This window comes from Nicotiana attenuata, unplaced genomic scaffold (assembly GCF_001879085.1).
Source record: "Nicotiana attenuata strain UT unplaced genomic scaffold, NIATTr2, whole genome shotgun sequence".
Lineage (NCBI taxonomy): Eukaryota > Viridiplantae > Streptophyta > Magnoliopsida > Solanales > Solanaceae > Nicotiana > Nicotiana attenuata.
In genome coordinates this window covers 26050-44516 of record NW_017674524.1, presented here as the reverse complement: position 1 = coordinate 44516, position 18467 = coordinate 26050, and the positions used below count along the sequence as shown (strand labels likewise).

At 37.8% G+C, this 18467-nt stretch overlaps 2 protein-coding genes across 2 annotated transcripts; both read right to left on the bottom strand.

Annotated features, from left to right (window-relative positions):
• Positions 1-2282: 2282 nt before the first annotated feature.
• On the bottom strand, positions 2283-5960 carry LOC109218815 (4-coumarate--CoA ligase-like 1). Its single transcript, XM_019383208.1, has 6 exons — positions 4621-5960; positions 3726-4325; positions 3433-3619; positions 3191-3336; positions 2805-2872; positions 2283-2721 (listed from the first exon to the last, which is right to left on the bottom strand). The coding sequence occupies exons 1-6, from the start codon at positions 5047-5049 to the stop codon at positions 2496-2498; spliced, it is 1656 nt and encodes a 551-aa protein (XP_019238753.1). The 5' UTR covers positions 5050-5960; the 3' UTR covers positions 2283-2495.
• Positions 5961-6052: 92 nt separating this feature from the next.
• LOC109218816 (probable mitochondrial-processing peptidase subunit beta, mitochondrial) lies at positions 6053-11829 on the bottom strand. Its single transcript, XM_019383210.1, has 9 exons — positions 11021-11829; positions 10022-10186; positions 9746-9883; positions 9513-9664; positions 9298-9406; positions 8563-8661; positions 8405-8470; positions 6515-6622; positions 6053-6388 (listed from the first exon to the last, which is right to left on the bottom strand). The coding sequence occupies exons 1-9, from the start codon at positions 11684-11686 to the stop codon at positions 6302-6304; spliced, it is 1590 nt and encodes a 529-aa protein (XP_019238755.1). The 5' UTR covers positions 11687-11829; the 3' UTR covers positions 6053-6301.
• Between the last annotated feature and the right edge of the window lie 6638 nt (positions 11830-18467).

Below are 18467 nucleotides of genomic sequence, written 5' to 3'. Positions count from 1 at the left end.
ATATATATATATATATATATATATATATATATATATATATATATATATATATATATATATATACTCTTCTCTCTCAGCCTAAATTTGCAAAAAAGTTATTGGTGGATTCATTTTTTACCGCGCGAAGCGCGGATAAGTTAACTAGTTCTTATATAATAATCATTCACTGTAAAAATCATATTTTTCTTGGAACTAAATTTTTATGTTATATTTAACCTCTTTATAACAGCTTTTTACTGATAACACCAACATCCATTTTTATAGCAGTAAGCTCTTTGTAAAATTGCCCTCCATAACATCCATATCCATATAGAGTTTATAAGATTACCAATAACAAGCCTAAAGATATTAATTTGATCAATTTTCTTAAAACTTCAATGCACCCCTTTTAATAAAAAAATTATATTAGTACATACTTTCATAATAAAGATTCTATTTAATGCGATTAAAAAGATATGCTTGTATATTTTTATTTCATTGCACAAAAGGTTCTGTCATACACAATGTCTAATATTTAAAGACCTACACATACAATCTTTTCTATTGGACGAAGTTTTCATCTTGTATGATGTTTAAGATTCAAATATTTGCACATATCTTTTTCAGAGTTCTTCTATCAATCTTGAAAAAATTTAATTTTTAGTAGATTTAAAATACATGTCTTAGAGTTTAAATCTCTATATATATATTTAGTTATGAATTTATTAATAATACTGTATTAGTTGTCTTTAATATTTAATTAGTGAAATATGCATATCTTTTGAGATTTTAAATTCGAAGAGTTTCTTATCCTTTATCTATAACATTAAACTGAATTCATTTTAAAAAAACACCGCTACCCCCTTAATCTACAACACATTATAGGCCAAGCCTCTGAAATTTTCTACCTAGGATTAAACAACCCCAACAGTCGTTCACAAACAACACCCATGCACATAAAATGGAACCCACCTACAAATGATTATTTTAAACTAAATTGTGACGGAGCTTGTCGGGGCTTTGGGGGATTAAATTAAAAATTCCACAGGCAAATGGTTACTAGGATATACGAGTACCAGGTCAATGGGAAACCACAACTACATTGAACTTACCACAACATAATTACACACTACTGGAAGTTAATGTGGATTCAACTGAGGTAATTTCTTTACTCCGCTCCCTAAATTCCCACTACTCATCCTTGACTCATGAATGCAGGTATCTCCTACACCAACTGGGTAGACCTTGGGCGATACACATTTACAGGGAGCAAAACAAGTGGCAGACAAACTAGCTAAACATGGGGCAACCCTAGATCACAATGTCCCAACTACTGAATTTTTGGAACCACCACTTTAGTAATGCACGAGTTGACAGCAGACCAACGGGGAACACTGCACAAGCGCAAAAGAAACACTACCATGCAGCTGGGACACCCCTACTTTTGTTTAAATTTGTTGTCAAACTCTTGTAACAGTAACCATGGCAATACAGTGCCAATTGGTATTAGTGACCAACCACCTTTTTTGTAACACTGAACCAACCTTTGCTCCTTGTAATGTTCCTTAACATATAAAGTATGCACCTTTGACTACCAAAAAAAAAACATTAAAGAATGAAACAATTTTTTTTAATCATTTTTGTTCGTAACAGCCAGAAAATATTAAACTTTAAATGATGTTATAGGTGTATAACAACCATTAGCTGTAAAAGCCTAAAAAGATCGGAACAAACAATGATGTTATAGAGATGTTTGTTTGTATTATCACTTTTGGTCTCTCACAAATTCTGATTTTGTAACCTTTGTTTGATTAAAATGTGTGTTTTTATTTTTTAATGTAGGAAATATATTATATTTGAATTGTATTTGAATATTTATTATCCTCAAATGTAGAGTAATAATACATGTTTAACATATCATGTGAGTAGTTAATGGTAAAATAATTCTGATAATTTATCAATATTCACAGGATAAGTGCACATTTCTTGAAATACCCTTGTATTGTTAAAATATGAAGACTTTGCTTCAGTATTATCCCTTCCATTCACAATCACTGAAACAAGTATATATGGTGAAACATGCCCACAGTTTTCCCTCTTTTGTTCCCTTTTTATGCATATTCACATTTAGTGTTTGTTCAGCCAATTATTCCTTGAATCAATTAGTTCCGGATTGAGGTATAGTTGTTGATATTGTTTACATTTCTAGAGAATCTACATCTTGCTCAACGTGCATTGCAAACATAAAAAAGGAAGCATCTTATAATTCTTACGTTATAAAGATTTAGTCCAATGTCTGTACGTCCTGTAATTTGAGCTCATTTTTAGAATGAAATACCATCATTGTTTTGTTGTACATTGCTAGTAAACTTTAACGTTTTATAGATGTAAAAGAGCAGACATTATGGAATATTGCTTCCTTACAAACATGATGATAGAATGAAGTAGGCAAGTCGATACCAACTTGAGATGGTAAATGTTGTTGTATGTTGGAATAATGTATTTGGAACATCACTCTATGCATTCTTAAGTCTCTCTAGCATCTTATCCTTGATAAGTCTTCTCATTATTTTTCCAGAAGGAGATTTTGGAATACTATCGACGAACTGCACCACTCTCACTCGTTTATACTGTGCAACAGTCGATGCAATGTAGTTGATAATGTCCTCTTCGCTTTCTTTTGCTTTTGAGTTCAAGACTACCCATGCCGCTGGTATCTCTCCTGCTTCTTCATCAGGCAGCCTATAGTTACGAAGAATATCCATCCGTTATTCGTGACAATTTTGCCAGTTTAAACCTTAACTGAACTAATTGATTTTACTTACCCAACTACTGCAGCATCTTCTACTGAAGGATGTGTGAGAAGGATCCCCTCTAACTCAGCTGGAGCAACCTGTTAAACCAACAAGGAGGTAAATATGGAATTCTAGATTCAGCATAGTAAATTTGGTGACGGGGAGCCTTGAGTAACTGGTAAAGTTGATGTCATGTGACCAGGAGGTCACGGGTTCGAGCCGGGTAAACAGCCTCTTGCAGAAATGCAGGGTAAGACTGCGTACAATAGACCCATGCAGTCAGGCCCTTCCTGGGACCCCGCGCATAGCAAGAGCTTAGTGCACCAAGGCTGCCCTTTTAGCATAGTAAATTTGGTCAAGTGTTTAATATAGGTCTATCTGCTCTTCTCTAGAGCTCATGGTTATGTTATCCTTACTTGGAATCCCTTGTACTTGATAAGCTCTTTGATACGATCGACTAGGAAGATATCTCCATCATCGTCTATGTAGCCAATGTCACCAGTGTGAAGCCATCCATCTTTATCAATGGTAAGGCAAGTCTCAAATTCATTTTTGTAGTAACCTGAGAAATATTCACATCATAGGGTTAAATTCCATATATATACCTATGCCTACTAGAACAAAAGGGTTGTTTACATGGAAAGTTAAGGTTAATTACCCTTCATAACACATTGGCTTTTGACACATATCTCGCCTGGTGTGTTTTTGGGGAGAGATCTACCCGTATCAGGATCAACGAACTTTACCTCCAAATTAGGTAGAATGAAACCAACAGAATTTCTTTTAGCAGTATGCTGGTCACTATGAGAGAGAGTAATGCAGCTGTGCTCAGTCATCCCATATGCCTAGCAATTAAATAAAACAACAGACCACTACTTGTCAAAAATAACGTTGGCCTGAATAATACATTGACATTAGGAAGACAATTATAAGTTTCTAGTGGATGTTCACCTCTTGGACCTGAACATCCGGAAATTTCTTCTCAAATTCATTAAGAATCTCAGGGGCAAGTGGTGCTGCCGCTGTCATAATGGATCTAAGCTTAAGCTTATTGAGATCAAATTCATCCACAATAGGGTTCTTAACAAGTGCCAAGATGATAGGTGGCACAATCGGCGCAAATGTGACTTCATGCGCGATGAGTGCATTTAGAAATGCCCTTAGTTCGTACCTACGCATGACTACCACTTTCCCTTTGTTTCTAATGGTTGCACAACAGATTCCAGTTATCCCATAAATGTGGAAAAATGGTATCAAACCTAGTGTTGTAACTTGGCCTATCATTTCTGGGCTAACACTGAAGAGTGTAGAGCAGAGATTTGCTACTAGATTTCTGTGAGTTAACATCACTCCCTTGGACAGCCCCGTAGTGCCTGATGAGAAGGGCAGTGCACATAAATCATTTTGCTGCACCATTTCATCTTCTTGGTTTGTTATGTGATCAGTTCTTGAACCGGCACGCTCTGCAGCTTCAAGCAATTCATCCCAATGAATTGTTCCTTCTACATGTTCTTCACCTAGTATTATTACTGGCAGCCCACAATCTTTAACCTGCAGTCATGAAACTATTACTTATAGACTAGTCAAATCATATGGAGTATATACTAACAGTATAAAAGGAACTTTTACACTATGAGTGTATTTTAACCTGTTGTAGAAGGAAACTTGCCTGATTTTTCATGTTTCAAATCCCACTTATGGATAGATATGTGTAGTTATCTGTTCATTACATTTGGTGGAAGACTAAAGCCTTCTATTTTTATCATTATAAGATATGAATTTCAGTTGGACCAGAGAGAGTAACAAATACAAGAAGTTTGATCTCACTGAGTTGGAGGTGTACTACCTTGTGATAGGTTGGTAGATCAGAGACAATAAGCTTGCCATCAGCAGATTCAACTTGTTTCATAATTTCTGATGAATGAGCAGCTGGATTTGCACCGGAGAAGACGCCACCAGCAGCCATGATTCCGAGAGCAACAATAGCATATTCTGGTACATTTGGAAGAACTACCACCACCACCCGTCCTTTCCTTAAGCCAAGGGATCTCAAGGCCTTGGCGAACCTCCTTATGTCTCTTGCAACTTCACCATAAGTGTAGCCTTTGCCAGTGGTAGCATCCACAAATGCCATTTTGTCGGTGTATAACTCTACATTGTGAAGCACAAAATCTGGGAGAGTCACATTATCCGGTACTTGAACTGGTGGATATCTACTCCGGAAAATGTGCTCACATTCTTGTTGCTGTGAGCTTTCTACAGCATGAGTTCCCATTGTCTGTATTATGCCTGATCTTAGCTCCCCAAGCTAATTTATAAGTGAACTTTAGTTATCTTGGTAAGTGGTAGCACCAGTTGTCTCCATCAAGAAAATGAAATATGCATGCGTGGAGGTTAGATAAAAGGTAGATAAGGCTTATCAACTGGTAAGAGTTTGTTGAATCATTCCATTCTGCAACTCACTGTTCCTCTAACTGGCCTTCATTTTTCCAAGAGTTAATATGTTATACGTATCTGACACTTCACTTCTGAACATCTAGTAGTAGGAATTTTTTTTATTTTTTTATTTTTTTGTAGGGAGCTCATTTAAGTTATTCATTTGAAAGGTTGTTTTCCATGTTGCGTCTGCATTTTTCAGTTCCGTTAAACAAGACCCAGTCGCCGAGCGAAAATGAGTGGAAAAGTTGAGAAAAATTTACCTCTTTGAAAAAGTTCCCTTCTATAAAGAAGCACTGTTTATCTGCAGGCTAAATTTCAATAGCAAAGATGCATATGCTGTAGGTGGAGTAAGGGCAATAACAAATATTGCTCAGGATGACATCTATGTTCATTCGTGGTGTTTGTGGTATTAGTTTGTCTGGTGTAGGTTGTGTTTTGGATACTAGTGTTTTGACTTGAACACTGGTTTCAGATTTACAATCGGAAAATTTTCATTTCACTTCTTGTAAATTGTTAGCAAGTTTAATACATTTTACAGGCTTTCCTGACTGAAATAATGAATTACTAAATGTATTTACAGCTAAATTCTATTTCGCATAAGACCAAAAGATAATGGAGCAAAACAGTTGAAGCTAAAACTTCTTGGACCAGCAAACAGCATCCCACTTCGTTTTCCTTTTTCTTTTTTTGAATACAAAATTAAAATGAAAACGTTCTCATTTTTATTTTAGAGAAGAATTGCCAAGAAGAGATTCTAGACAGCTTCTGTATGAAGACGGTTGCAGGGTCAATTTACTGCAAAACCCAAAAAAAAACGAACTACACGGTCCACACATATACAAACCTTAATCAAACACAAAATTTATATCTGCAACCTTGCATTTTTAAGGAATATGAAAACGAACGTTGACAACCAAATTATTGAATATAGGCCGCTTATTTTTATAGGAAAGAAACTAGAAAATCATTACAAAACCAGAACGAATGCAAGAATAATTAGAAAAGCAAGACCTATATATTCGAGAAGGGAGTGGTTGCACGAGGTGGGTAAAATTGTGATGCATACAACTCCAAAAACAAAGAATGACCTAATAACGGAGCATGTAGGTCCTGCGCCTGAACCAGTTATAATCAGGTAGAGTCTGAATAGGACCCACAGCGGATATAGCAACATCCTGCCAAAAGGAAGAAATGAAATACAAATTGGTTAACACCCAAAATAGGAACCAAAGAATTTTGAGTAACAAGATTCTTTCAAAGTAATGGGCTCCGAAGCCACAAATAATTTTTTAAATCCTCACCTGGTCAAATATAAATCTGTTTGCAACCCGTTTAATGGCCCTGGCATCTACAGCATCAATCCTTGCAAACAGCTCCGTGACGGGAATCCTTCTACCATATGTGAGTAGCTGCAAGCAGGAGAAATAAAAAAGGGAAATGAAATTGGTACAATCATATCAGAAAGCGAATACTGTAAAAGCAGTTTCTCCAACAACAAAAAGATCAAAGAGGCAACAAGGTCCATGGGATTTGAACAGGAAAGCAAGAAGTGAAGCCTCCACTTCTATAAAGTGAAGAGCACCATTCGCGAAAAATAAAAAGTACAAAGACAGATATGAATTCAGTATTATAATAACAAAAATTCAATTAAATAACTAATATCAGCATACAATTTACAATAACGTTGATATTAATCCAACTCAGAGTTGAGATTCAAGGGATCGACCATTTCTCGTTGGAATTACTTTCTGCACCATAAGCGTCTTTATCCGTGACGCACCGACCACTCTCCCAAGACTTGGAGATGGACCAAACTTAGACAAAATACATTGATTCTTTTTCTTTCTCAACCCAAAGCTTCTCTGAGATTTTTCTTCAATCTATTTTTTTTGGTTTGGGGTGGGGCGGGGGGAAGAAATAGGGAAAGCTTTAGCACTATATTTCTCTACTTGAGAGCAGATAATTCACACCATAGAAAACATAGAGTCCTATACTTGATCATGCATCCAAACTTGTCAACATCAATTTTCCCAACTCAACTTGAGCACAGGGAGTACTGCTTAAGAGCTACCTTTTTTTAAATGTCTGTTTAAGAGCTTCTTTTTTAATAACCAAGAAATCTTTGGACGCCATTAGCGCTGGGTTGAAACTCAGTGGATGATGAACCCGTCCCTTTACCCTTCTCCACTTAAATGGTTGAAACTCAGTGGATAATGAACCCGCCCCTTTACCTTCTCCACTTAAATACCAAGCTTCTGTCAACAGCAAGATTTAAAGTGATGCATGAGCCTAACACACGTTGCGCTCTTACCACTGGGGCTGTTTAAGAGCTATTCTTACCACCATCCAGCTGGTACCAAGACCTTTCACCCTTCATTTTCATCTTATATTTTCCAGATGTTAAGCATGCACAAATAAAGCATCATGACACTTGTAATACTGACATCAACATCATTTCATAGCCCCTAATAATCCTCTTGCACGAGAATAATCAGCCTAGTTAGTCAATGTGCCACGAGACCATCTTGTTTTTTTCTTTTTTCCTTTCACCCAAGGCCACCTTAATTACTCTGCTACTTACTGCTTCATTCCACCACTCAGCCACACTACCTACCCATTTTCGAGCATGGCCTTTAGTGGCTGATATTGCTAAAGCACATTATTACATTTTGTGGCAGCAACATATTGGCAGTAGAAGTAATAGCGGTGAAGAGGATGTTTCCTACATTGTGGAATCAAACTTTCAGAATCTATATGCAATAATGGGACCAATCTGTTGCCATCATATAGGTAGTGGCAATGACATTAGTAACACTTTGGCACAGTTCAACTAAAACTTCTCCAAGAACAATGAAGTTATTACGCGCATCTAGGGTAGTGGCAATGAAATTAGTATCCTGCAGCACAGTTCAACTAAAACTGGTCTAAGGGTAATGAAATTATGTAAGGGTTTAGGAGCATAGTTCGACTGAAGAACATGAAGCAGTTCAGTATTTTTATAATGCGCATATCTTCTGGAAATTAGTACGATGGGAAAAGTAAGCAAATTCAATGTGCGGCAACTTATCCAGGACTCACCCCAATTCAAATACTTCCCCGTAAATAAAAGGAATGACAAAAACAACGTAGAGTACATACAATTATGGCACGACACACTACTACACCCACAAGATTAGATGTCAGAATAGTACCTGACGTCCAATGTCTTCGGCAACAGGACTAGTTCCATCAATGTGAAGCATGAGAGAAGATTTCAACTGCAAACCGAAATTGGTGAGTGGAGAAACAAAAGAAACAACAGGGAAAAATAGACAATTACACCTGACCATTAAATAATAAATAAACCTACCTGATTGCAAGCACGAGTGACATCATCATCCGAAGCCCGGTAGCACAATTTGACTATCTCTTGCATAATGCAGTAGGACAAATCACTCAAACAATCAGGCTGCAAATTAAGATTTCAATTGACATAAAACTGGTGTTATTCACAACCATATGCCAGTCAAAAAGGATAAAGAAAGATTAATTGCTTCTTTTAAAAGAGCAAAAAATTAAATTGCTCAATTCTTGCAATCCAAAATATCTCAAAAGAATCAAAGCAGATTAGTACAACATAGCCTAACATTCAATGTTAGAAGATATGAATTTGCATCAACCCAAAGCATGACCAGTAGATGATAGAAGAAGAACGCCTTCACGTCCACGTTCGACATATACAACCAATAATAAAGACATTTTATATATTCAAGAATCCAAATTACATTTTGATCTCAGTCAATTTAGAACACATCTGGAGGATATAATAAAAGGTAAAATTTGAATATCTAGACACACGATGCAAGCCAGGGCATAAAACCCTTTTACACTCTAAAACACCAAGCAGGCAATCAAGCACTTGCATTTATTGCAGTTCTTCAGCATGAAAACAGCTCAATCCCTCACCCCCACCCAAAAAAAAATAGAGCAATACACATCCACACCAAACTTATGTGACAAAAAAAAAATACAAGGAAATAAGAAAACAAATCATCACACCACATTCTATTTAACAAATGGAAGACAAAGTGATGAAAATCTTCACCTTTGCAACAGCATAGACACCAAACAGACCAGTATCTTTATAGTTGGTATTAAAAGCCATCATGCTCTCTGCTAGTTCATTAATGGCAACCCTTTGGGCAAGCCCGGAACTGCAAATAATTAGGAGCCCTATCAGAAAACAGGAGGCAAACAATTTCCTTGCTCATGCTTGCAAGGACATGGATATTGCACTAAACTAGATAAAAAATAACTCACCCCATGTGCTTCCCTCCTCCAGCATTATTATTCCAAGTGCCCAGCATCGATTGCATTACCATCAGCGGAATGGTATCCGGATCAGTCCATGGTGCCCCTTGAAAAGCCACAGCAAATTGCGCCAATGGAATGTCATCGTCAATTACCCTAACCTGATTTAAGTAAAATGATCAGCATGAAAACCATATTCTAGGGGAAAAGCACCATGAAGCACCCCCATGAAGTAGGCATACCTCTGAACCTGTAAAAATTGCTGGTTCTCTGGCAACCAACTCTGAGGCTGTAGTTGGATCGGTTGAAAGCTTAGTAAATTGTTTCTTAACTTGATCAACAAATTCTTCATGTTTAACAGGCCCAGTAGCTACAATTACCTATTTTAATGCCCACGAAGAAGGCTGAGAGTTTAGACAATAGAAAGCAGATGATAATGCTAAAACAATCAAGTAATCAAGTTTCTGCTAACAAGCGAGCAGACTTAGACAAGGAACATGAAATCATTTAAAAAATACCATTCTGGGAGCAGTATAATGTGTTGATATGTAGTCCTTTAGATGACTTCTGGTGATTGTCTTTATATTCTGGGCAGGTCCGAGAATAGTCCTACCCAAAGGTGAGTACTGGAATGCAGTTGAATGCAAATGGTCAAAGATGACTTCCTCTGTTTGACCTTCAACCTGCAAACAGACAAGATAAGACACGACTACAGAAAGCAAGATACACTTAAGCTCTAGTATGTACAGGCTTCTTGCATCACGAGAGCTACCTTCACACAAGCCACAGCTGCAATAAACTAGATAGAACAAAGGAAATGGCAAAATGTTGAGACTAAACAATCAGACAACAAATGGAAAAACTCTCAATGATTGCTCAATCAAACTATTTCAAAAGGATACTCGTTGGCTATTGTTGCATGGAATCAACAAGTGCAAGCGCCTTATGCACTACAATCCTTACAAAATAGAAAGTACTAAATCATTTTCAGATCTACTTGTCTATGCTTGTAGCCCTAAACTAAATGGACTATATACTTGCATAAACCTGACGAAACTAGAGACAATTTTTTAAAAAGGAGAAAGAACGGACATACGAGACAAAGGTAGAACCTACAAGCATCCAGCAACTCCACAAAAGTTGATTATCTTGAACTTCTGTACAGGAAACTCAGCTTGTGGGTGTTACTTCTTCCATGTGAGCTCACACTACAGGTTGCCTAATTGGTTATCTTGAATTTTAGAACAGGAAACTTGGCTTGTCTGAGTTTCTTATCCTATGTGAGCTCACAATGCAGGTTGAGCTACATCAGTGTAAAACTAGTCAATTTATGACTAAATATGCCTATTAGCTGTACTCTAGAAGAGGATACCTAAATTTTAATGACCAGATTGACCAGTTAAACTACAAGTGCATGCAGAGACAAGTAAAATACTATAATATAGGGTACTTGCAGCTCATCAACAAGAAAGAAAGCAAACTTTATATTCAGAATTCCAGAATAGAGAAAATTTGACCTCCTCCATCTCCCTAAGGATGACATCACGTTCACGTTCAATTTTTTTCTCTTCAAACTTGGAATTCTGAAGTATATCAGCCAAAATATCCAAAGCTACAGGCACATCCTTATCCAAAACCTTAGCATAATACGCAGTTTGCTCTCTAGAAGTATAAGCATTCAAATGCCCACCCATATTCTCAATCTCCTCCTCCATTTCCCATGAAGTCCGCTTTTCAGTCCCCTTAAAAATCATATGCTCCAGAAAATGGGCTGTTCCATTCGTCTCATCGGTCTCAAAACGTGACCCTGCATCAATGAATACACCTACAGTGGCTGTCTTGGCAGCAAGATTTGTCTCAGTAGCCACGCGCAGGCCTGATGGAAGTGTGGTCACGCGCGTATCAGGGAAGCTGAGGATTGGTGTGTGGTCGGTTAAGGTTGGGTGAGGGGAGTTGTACTGGAGGAATCGTGAATCGGGATTTTCGAGCCGTTTGATTTTTTGCTTAACGTCTTCGGCTAATCGGTCGTAAATCATTGCATCTGGAGGAGGTGGACCGGTGGCCGGAGCGGTGGAGGATGTGGCGGCGACGGCTGATGAAGGTGTAGAGAGACGTCGGAGTGATTGGCATGTGGTGAGGTTTCGAGACCGGCGGGCTAGGGTTAAGAGCTGCCGGATCGTCATGGCTGTGGCTTCTGAATTCGGCTAGGGTTTGTCCGGTTCCTATACAAGGGGGAAAGGATGGAAAATGGGAACGAAGCTCAAGAAAACCAGACTCTGCAGATTCCGCTTAAGACCAAAGAGGCACACGCTTCTCGACTAAGAAGAGTTACGACATCGTTCCACGTATGTTCTTGTTGCTTTTCTTATGGACTTCCCACACGATTCCGTAAGCTAGGCCCATTAAAATTTCTGGAATAAGCCCATTATATTCGAGATTGGCCCAATAAGTACTACGAAGCACTCCCACCAGGCGAAGTGCACAAATACCCAATTTTAGTGTATATCTAACTTTATAAATTTTTGCAAGTTTACCTACTTTGGAAAAACTCTACATATGTAGTGTAGGGTGTGTTTGGCATGAAGGAAAATATTTTCCGTTATACCAAACACACCCGTAGTGTCTGAAATTAGTCTTGGCAACGCCATTCAAATATTATGTGGCTGAAGTTTAGCCCTTGTTTTGCTTGACTTCAGCAATTTTTGCCTGAAGTTTATGGGTGATTTTAAAAATAGCCAGATTTACAACTGATCGTTCAAAAATAGCCCAATTTTAAAAGTAATCGAAATTTAGCCACTTTTTATGTAAAGATAAATCTGAGCGAAAATACTGTTCAAAACCCGGAAAATACTCCAGTATATTATGCTGGAGTTCCAGCATAATTATACTTGAACTCCAGCATATTATACTGGAGTTCCAGGATAATATGCTGGAACTCCAGCATAATATGATGGAGTTCCAGCATAAATACACTAGAACTCCAGCATAATATACTGGAGTTCCAGCAAGTATAATGGTCCAGTATAATATACTGGAGTTTGGAGCACCAGTGTTCCAGTCTTCAGTATATTATACTGGAGCCAGCAAAGTATACCGGTCCAACATAATATGCTGAGTTCATACACAAGTGTACCGAATTCCAGTATATTATGCTGGACCGGTCTCTATTGCAGCAAAACGGTGGCTATTTTTCATTGACTTGGTAAACGCTGGCTATTTTTGATTGACCAGTCCGAAAACTGGCTATACCGTGAAATTTTGGCGAAGTTCATGTATATGGCTGAAGTTACAAAGACTAACTTCAGTTGGTTAAAGTGGATAAATGTGCAAAAAAAAAATGACAATTAGGTACAAGTTAAATAGCGATATCCAGCTCTGCTGGCCCAACTTTTTGTTAGTGAGAGGATTTATTGATTAACCATGATAAGTCCTAAAACAACATGTAAAGAACATATGTCATGCAATTATTTGTTAGTGGTATGTAATTAAAATAAATGAAAATGAGAGGACTTATTTGTTACTTGGTGTGACAATTTTATCATTCACTTGATCGCTTTTAAATGAGAACGACGATGACATTTCTTCTTTTCTAATTTATTGTTGTCAATCAATGTGCTTTATCCTTCCTTTCTGTTCTTCGGATTAATTTAATTTATACTTCACGCAGGAAATTTTTAATTCTTCAAAAGTAGTAGTTCCTCTCACACAATACAAAGAGGCAATGCCCTATATTTCAACTAGCATTAAAATTACCGACACGACTTTAGTGTTTATTTGTATGTAAAATAATATTTTCACTTTCTGACTGTTCAACTACTCTTATAAAGGGTCGCTTCATTTAGAAACAAATTATAAAAAGATTCAATAGTGTAAAGAGTAATAATATGAAATTGTATAATGCATGGTTATTTCTGTTGAATGTTTATTTTGATATACTACATATTATGAGTATGCATTTGTCTATTTTTCTTTTAACAAAATAAACAATTCTTGTAGCAATATTGATGAATACAAGAAGAAAAGAAAAATAAAATTGTAGGTAAATTGATGAATACAATCTCAATTAGAGAGAGAATCTCTCCCTTCTCACTACAAAACACCGCTCCATTTTAACCAACAATTCAAGTAGAAATGGCGTGGGATAGCCACTATTTAAGGTGGTATTTATTTTTTATCCAGCAATTCTAATGTTGAGCAAAAATAGCCACTACCCTATTAAAATTAATATGAAAAGATAATTGTACCCTTTCCTCCATTGCTTTTCTTCTCAAACCCTTGCTTCTCTCAACGTCAGTAGCCTTGGCAAGGACCTCGAAGAACTTCTCACCCTTCCCATCTCGACTGGCCGTGATGTTCAAGGATAGTGATAATTATCATTGGAGAGATTAGATCTTCTCGTGTGCAGACTACTAAGAAATACATAAATAATGTCAATTTATTTTGGACTCATACAGACAAGCAACTAAATCGTCATCACTTGTATTTTCATCAGACTAGTAATGAAAAAGGTTTATGTTGATTTTGCTTATCAATTGTTGCATCCAAGCCAAATCTAGACATCAATCTTATATGTAAATTTGCTAATTATTATTTAAATTTTTTTTTGTGTAAAAGATACAATTAACGTTGGTTTCTGCTACGTATTGATCTGAACGAACAATTACAAGTTCAAAGTTAAGGACACTTGATCCTGAACTTCGAGTTCAAGTTCAAAAGTTTAAGGACAACTTGGTCCTAGAACTTAGAATTACAAGTTCAATAGTTAAGGACACTTGGTACCTCAACTTAGACTAACAAGCTCAAAAGTTAAGGACAATAGGTCCTGAACTTACAGTTACAAGTTCAAAAGTTAAGGATAATAGGTCCTTCACTTTGATTTCCAAGTTCAAAAGTTAAGGACAGACAGTCCTTAACTTACAGTTACACGTTCAAAAGTTAAGGACAAGCAGTCCTTAACTTACAGTTACAAGTTCAAAAGTTAAGGACAATAGGTCCTTAACTTTGATTTCCAAGTTCAAAAGTTAAGGACACACAGTCCTTAACTTACAGTTACACGTTCAAAAGTTAAGGACAAGCAGTACTTAACTTATAGTTACAAGTTCAAAAGTTAAGGACAATAGGTCCTTAACTTTGACTTACAAGTTCAAAAGTTAAGGACGCTTGGTCTTGAAGTTTGAGTTCCAAGTTCAAAAGTTAAGGACATGTAGCCTTGAAGTCCTGAACTTAGAGTTCCAAGTTCAAAAGTTAAGGACATGTAGTCCTGAAGTCCTGAACTTAGAGTTACAGGTTAAAAGGTTAAGGACATGTAGTCCTGAAGTCCTGAACTTAGAGTTCCAAGTTCAAAAGTTAAGGACATATAGTCCTGAAGTCCTGAAGTTAAGGACATGAGCAGAAGGGTATTTTCGTCCGGACAGTTAAAGTTTATTAAAGCAGTGGCTAAAGACTAAAGACATCTTAAACGGTGGCTTAAAAGTAAATACATGTGTTATTAGTGGCCAACTGTGCACTTCCCCCACAATTCAATTCCACACCGGCTACAAATGGAACCAATCACTGCCCTAGAGGAACTACCCCCAAAACCGGAGGATATTAATATCACTCGGGTAAATGAACCAATCTCCTTCAAGGACAAACTTCTCACCAACGAACAAGAGAGAAACTTCTCAATATCCTCACCTCCTCTGTATTTACTGCCCGTGGCCATTGATACCATCGAGGAAGAAGGAGAAAAGACTCCTGATCCACAGGAGAATGAATACTCAGTCCCAATAACTGGGAAGACAAAAAATGAATCTACTATCCCTGGAGATTTTCGGTTATAATTAAACTTCAAGGGGGAAAAATCCTACACCAAATTCTTAAACGAAAATTGTCTGATATTTGGAAACCCACGAAAGCTTTTTCCCTAATTGATCTTGGTGAGAACTACTACACTGTGAGATTCAATAAAGAAGAAAACATGATAAATGCTTTACAAAACGGTCCTCGGTTCATCTTTGGACACTTCTTATCAGTGCAACGCTGGGAGCCCAATTTTGTCCCTTCAAAAGTAAGACAAACACTTACTGCCATTTGGGTACGCCTGCCACAACTCCTCATAGAGTTTTACGACGAAAAAAATACTAAAAAAGGTGGGAAATACAATTGGCCGGCTACTCAAGGTTGATGCTTGCACATCAACAGCTCTGCGTGGGCGCTATGCAAGAATCTGTGTAGAGTTACCCCTACATAAGCAGGTTAAATCCAGCATGTGGATTGGTTCTCATAAACAACACATTTTATACGAGTGTGAAAGACTCTTATGCCTAAATTGTGGACATCATGGACACTTTACTGGACAATGCAACAAAACAAAGCTGCAAACAACAACTTCAAGACTAGGAAAGCCGGAGGAAAAAGAAAAAGGTGAAGACAGCTCCATGCAAGAGCAACAATCCATAACCCAGGAAGAATGGAAGACAGTCACCTTCAATAAAGGGAAGAAAAAACACTTGATGAACGAAATCAAAATCTCCAGCAAAAACAGGTATCAGTGTCAACATCTTTGATGCTACTACAGGCAAGTTCCTAACATCTCAAACTCTTAACTACAAAACTCGTCAAACTATGAACCGGTTGGGGGATAATCGATCTGGGGAAAAAATGTACAATCCAGAAAATGAATCCACTACAGAAGTCCACACCACTGTTAACAACCAGTTTTCATCCCTCATGGAACAGGACACGATTTTGGATGAAATCAAAAACCAGACATCCAATAATCAAAAAAATAATAATTTGTAAACTAATAATTTTTCTGCCAAAATGAGCTCATTAGGACACGCGTCCGGTAACATGCATTACACTCCCTGTAATACTAAAGAATCTACTAACCTTCCTTTTAACAAGACCCCTAATACACTAAAGAACTCTACTAAAGACCATAATTACCCCATGCATGCAACTAATGATAAAAAAATACCTGTCACACAAAGACAAAGCCTCACTCCAAATGGCCAATGCCAATAAACACGTAATCCAAAACCAATATACTACCCCCTTAATAAAACATGTACGCTATCCTTAAGGGATTCTAGAATCATTGAAGCCAATTATGTAAATTACCAAGGCAACAACAACACTCCAAACTTCTCTATAAGTTCTACTCCCTCATCAAAAAATGCCAAGACTTCCCACATCCAACAGGAGACGTTACAGGCTCCTACAAATCATCCGCCTCATTCAGCCACAAACAATGGCAAACCTGCCACCCACCAACCCACAAATAACCAACACTCCCACAATCTTCATTCAGCCACCTATGCTGGAGAGCCATCAACCTCTATCCTGGGTAGAGGTGGGATTGGTGGGGCATGCCATCTCCTTCAACATCATGTTGAACGGGAGAGAGACATTGATTGTACTCCACAACTCTCGCTACCTCGCTCAGTTGATCTCGGAAGGAATACGGTTATCAATGAACAACTACATGAACCATCTCTGGTTGAACATCATTCTCCACCCAACTGCTCCGAACCTAACCCTCAATGCAACACAACCAATAATGGGAGAATGGAATTTACCTCCCCACTTTGTTCCCATCCAGAATGCTCACCCACTGGATCTATCATTCTTCACTTCAGAAATTGTCACCAACATCAATCCAATCTTCACACCAAGGGATGCACATGCAACTCAGAATCCAACACCAAATGCCCCGCATGCACATCTACCCCCCTCCCCCCCCACCCCCACCAAAGTCCAACACAGCCTCATGCACCAACAAACATACCTCTCCAAGAGGAAATAATAGAAGAGGCAGCGGAGCCCATCAACTTAATACCCGAATTAATAGTGGAAGATTTTGAATTTAGACGTGATAAAGGTATTCATCTTCATGGAGAGGCAAGAACAGAGGCAAATACTCAAATGTCCAGTGGCACTCTACAAGTGCATAATGGCCATAAGGCCTCCAGCCGACCCAACTGTGGGGCACATGCCATGATACTGGTTCCCTTTCAGAGGAGGAACCCAGTGCATGTACCGAGGGTGCAGGAGAATGGAGACCTCCACAACTGGAATCTCAAACATGAATAGGCCTATCTCTTTCATAATTTGGAATGTGCGGGGGGAATAGTGAAAATTTCAGGATGCATTTTTAGGAGATGATCGACACCCATCACCCATGCATGGTTACACTCTTGGAAACAAGAATGGATAACCACATGCCTCTCCTTAATCCATTTGGGTTCTCTGACATGATTGAAATCCCGGCTAATGGTCAATCAGGTGGTATGGTTATTCTCTGGAACCATACTCTTGTGAATGTCCACAGCTTTGTGCGTAGGGATCAAGAAATCAGTGCCACCATATAGTTAATCCTCACTCACAAGTCTTGGTTATTTACTTCTATTTATGCAAGTACTAAGATAAATCATAGAAACGAGATGTGGGATAATCTCATCGACATGCATAACAATTATACGGGTCCATGGCTTGTCGGGGGAGATTTTAATGATGTCTTAGATTCAACGAAAAATTAGGGGGTAAGTCTGTTAACAGTAACCGTGCTAAACACCTATGCGGTTGCATCAACAAATGTGGCCTTATTGATCCTGGCTTTAAGGGTTGTAACTACACTTGGAGTAATCGTAGAAAGAAAAATAATGGGCTTATTATGGAAAGACTGGATAAAATATTAGCTAATAGTGAATGGATCAATTGCATTCCTAACGCTACAGTCACACACTTGCCCAAAACCCGCTCTGACCATAATCCGATCCTTCTTCATCTAGTACCTAAACGAACCACTGCTTTGCCTAGGCCCTTTAGATTGGAAACATATTGGTGTAGGCACCCTAGTTTTACTAACCTAGTCAAAGAAAACTGGAGAAACTTGAACTATCAAGAATCCTCTAGCTCCTTCATTGACAGTGTCAAAATATGGAAAAAATAACATTTTGCCGATATATTTAGAAAGAAAAA

Bases quoted from the DNA above. Each gene is read 5' to 3' on its own strand.
- LOC109218816 (XM_019383210.1), bottom strand. From the start codon at position 11,686: ATGACGATCCGGCAGCTCTTAACCCTAGCCCGCCGGTCTCGAAACCTC. The intron at 9,665-9,745 runs GTATGCCTACTT...TACTTAAATCAG, and splicing joins CAATTTTTACAGGTTCAGAG to GTTAGGGTAATTGACGATGA. The intron at 6,389-6,514 runs GTGAGGATTTAA...TCCTTTTGGCAG, and splicing joins ACAGATTTATATTTGACCAG to GATGTTGCTATATCCGCTGT.
- LOC109218815 (XM_019383208.1), bottom strand. From the start codon at position 5,049: ATGGGAACTCATGCTGTAGAAAGCTCACAGCAACAAGAATGTGAGCAC. The intron at 2,873-3,190 runs GTAAGGATAACA...TTGGTTTAACAG, and splicing joins TCAAGTACAAGGGATTCCAA to GTTGCTCCAGCTGAGTTAGA. The intron at 2,722-2,804 runs GTAAGTAAAATC...TCGTAACTATAG, and splicing joins GAAGATGCTGCAGTAGTTGG to GCTGCCTGATGAAGAAGCAG.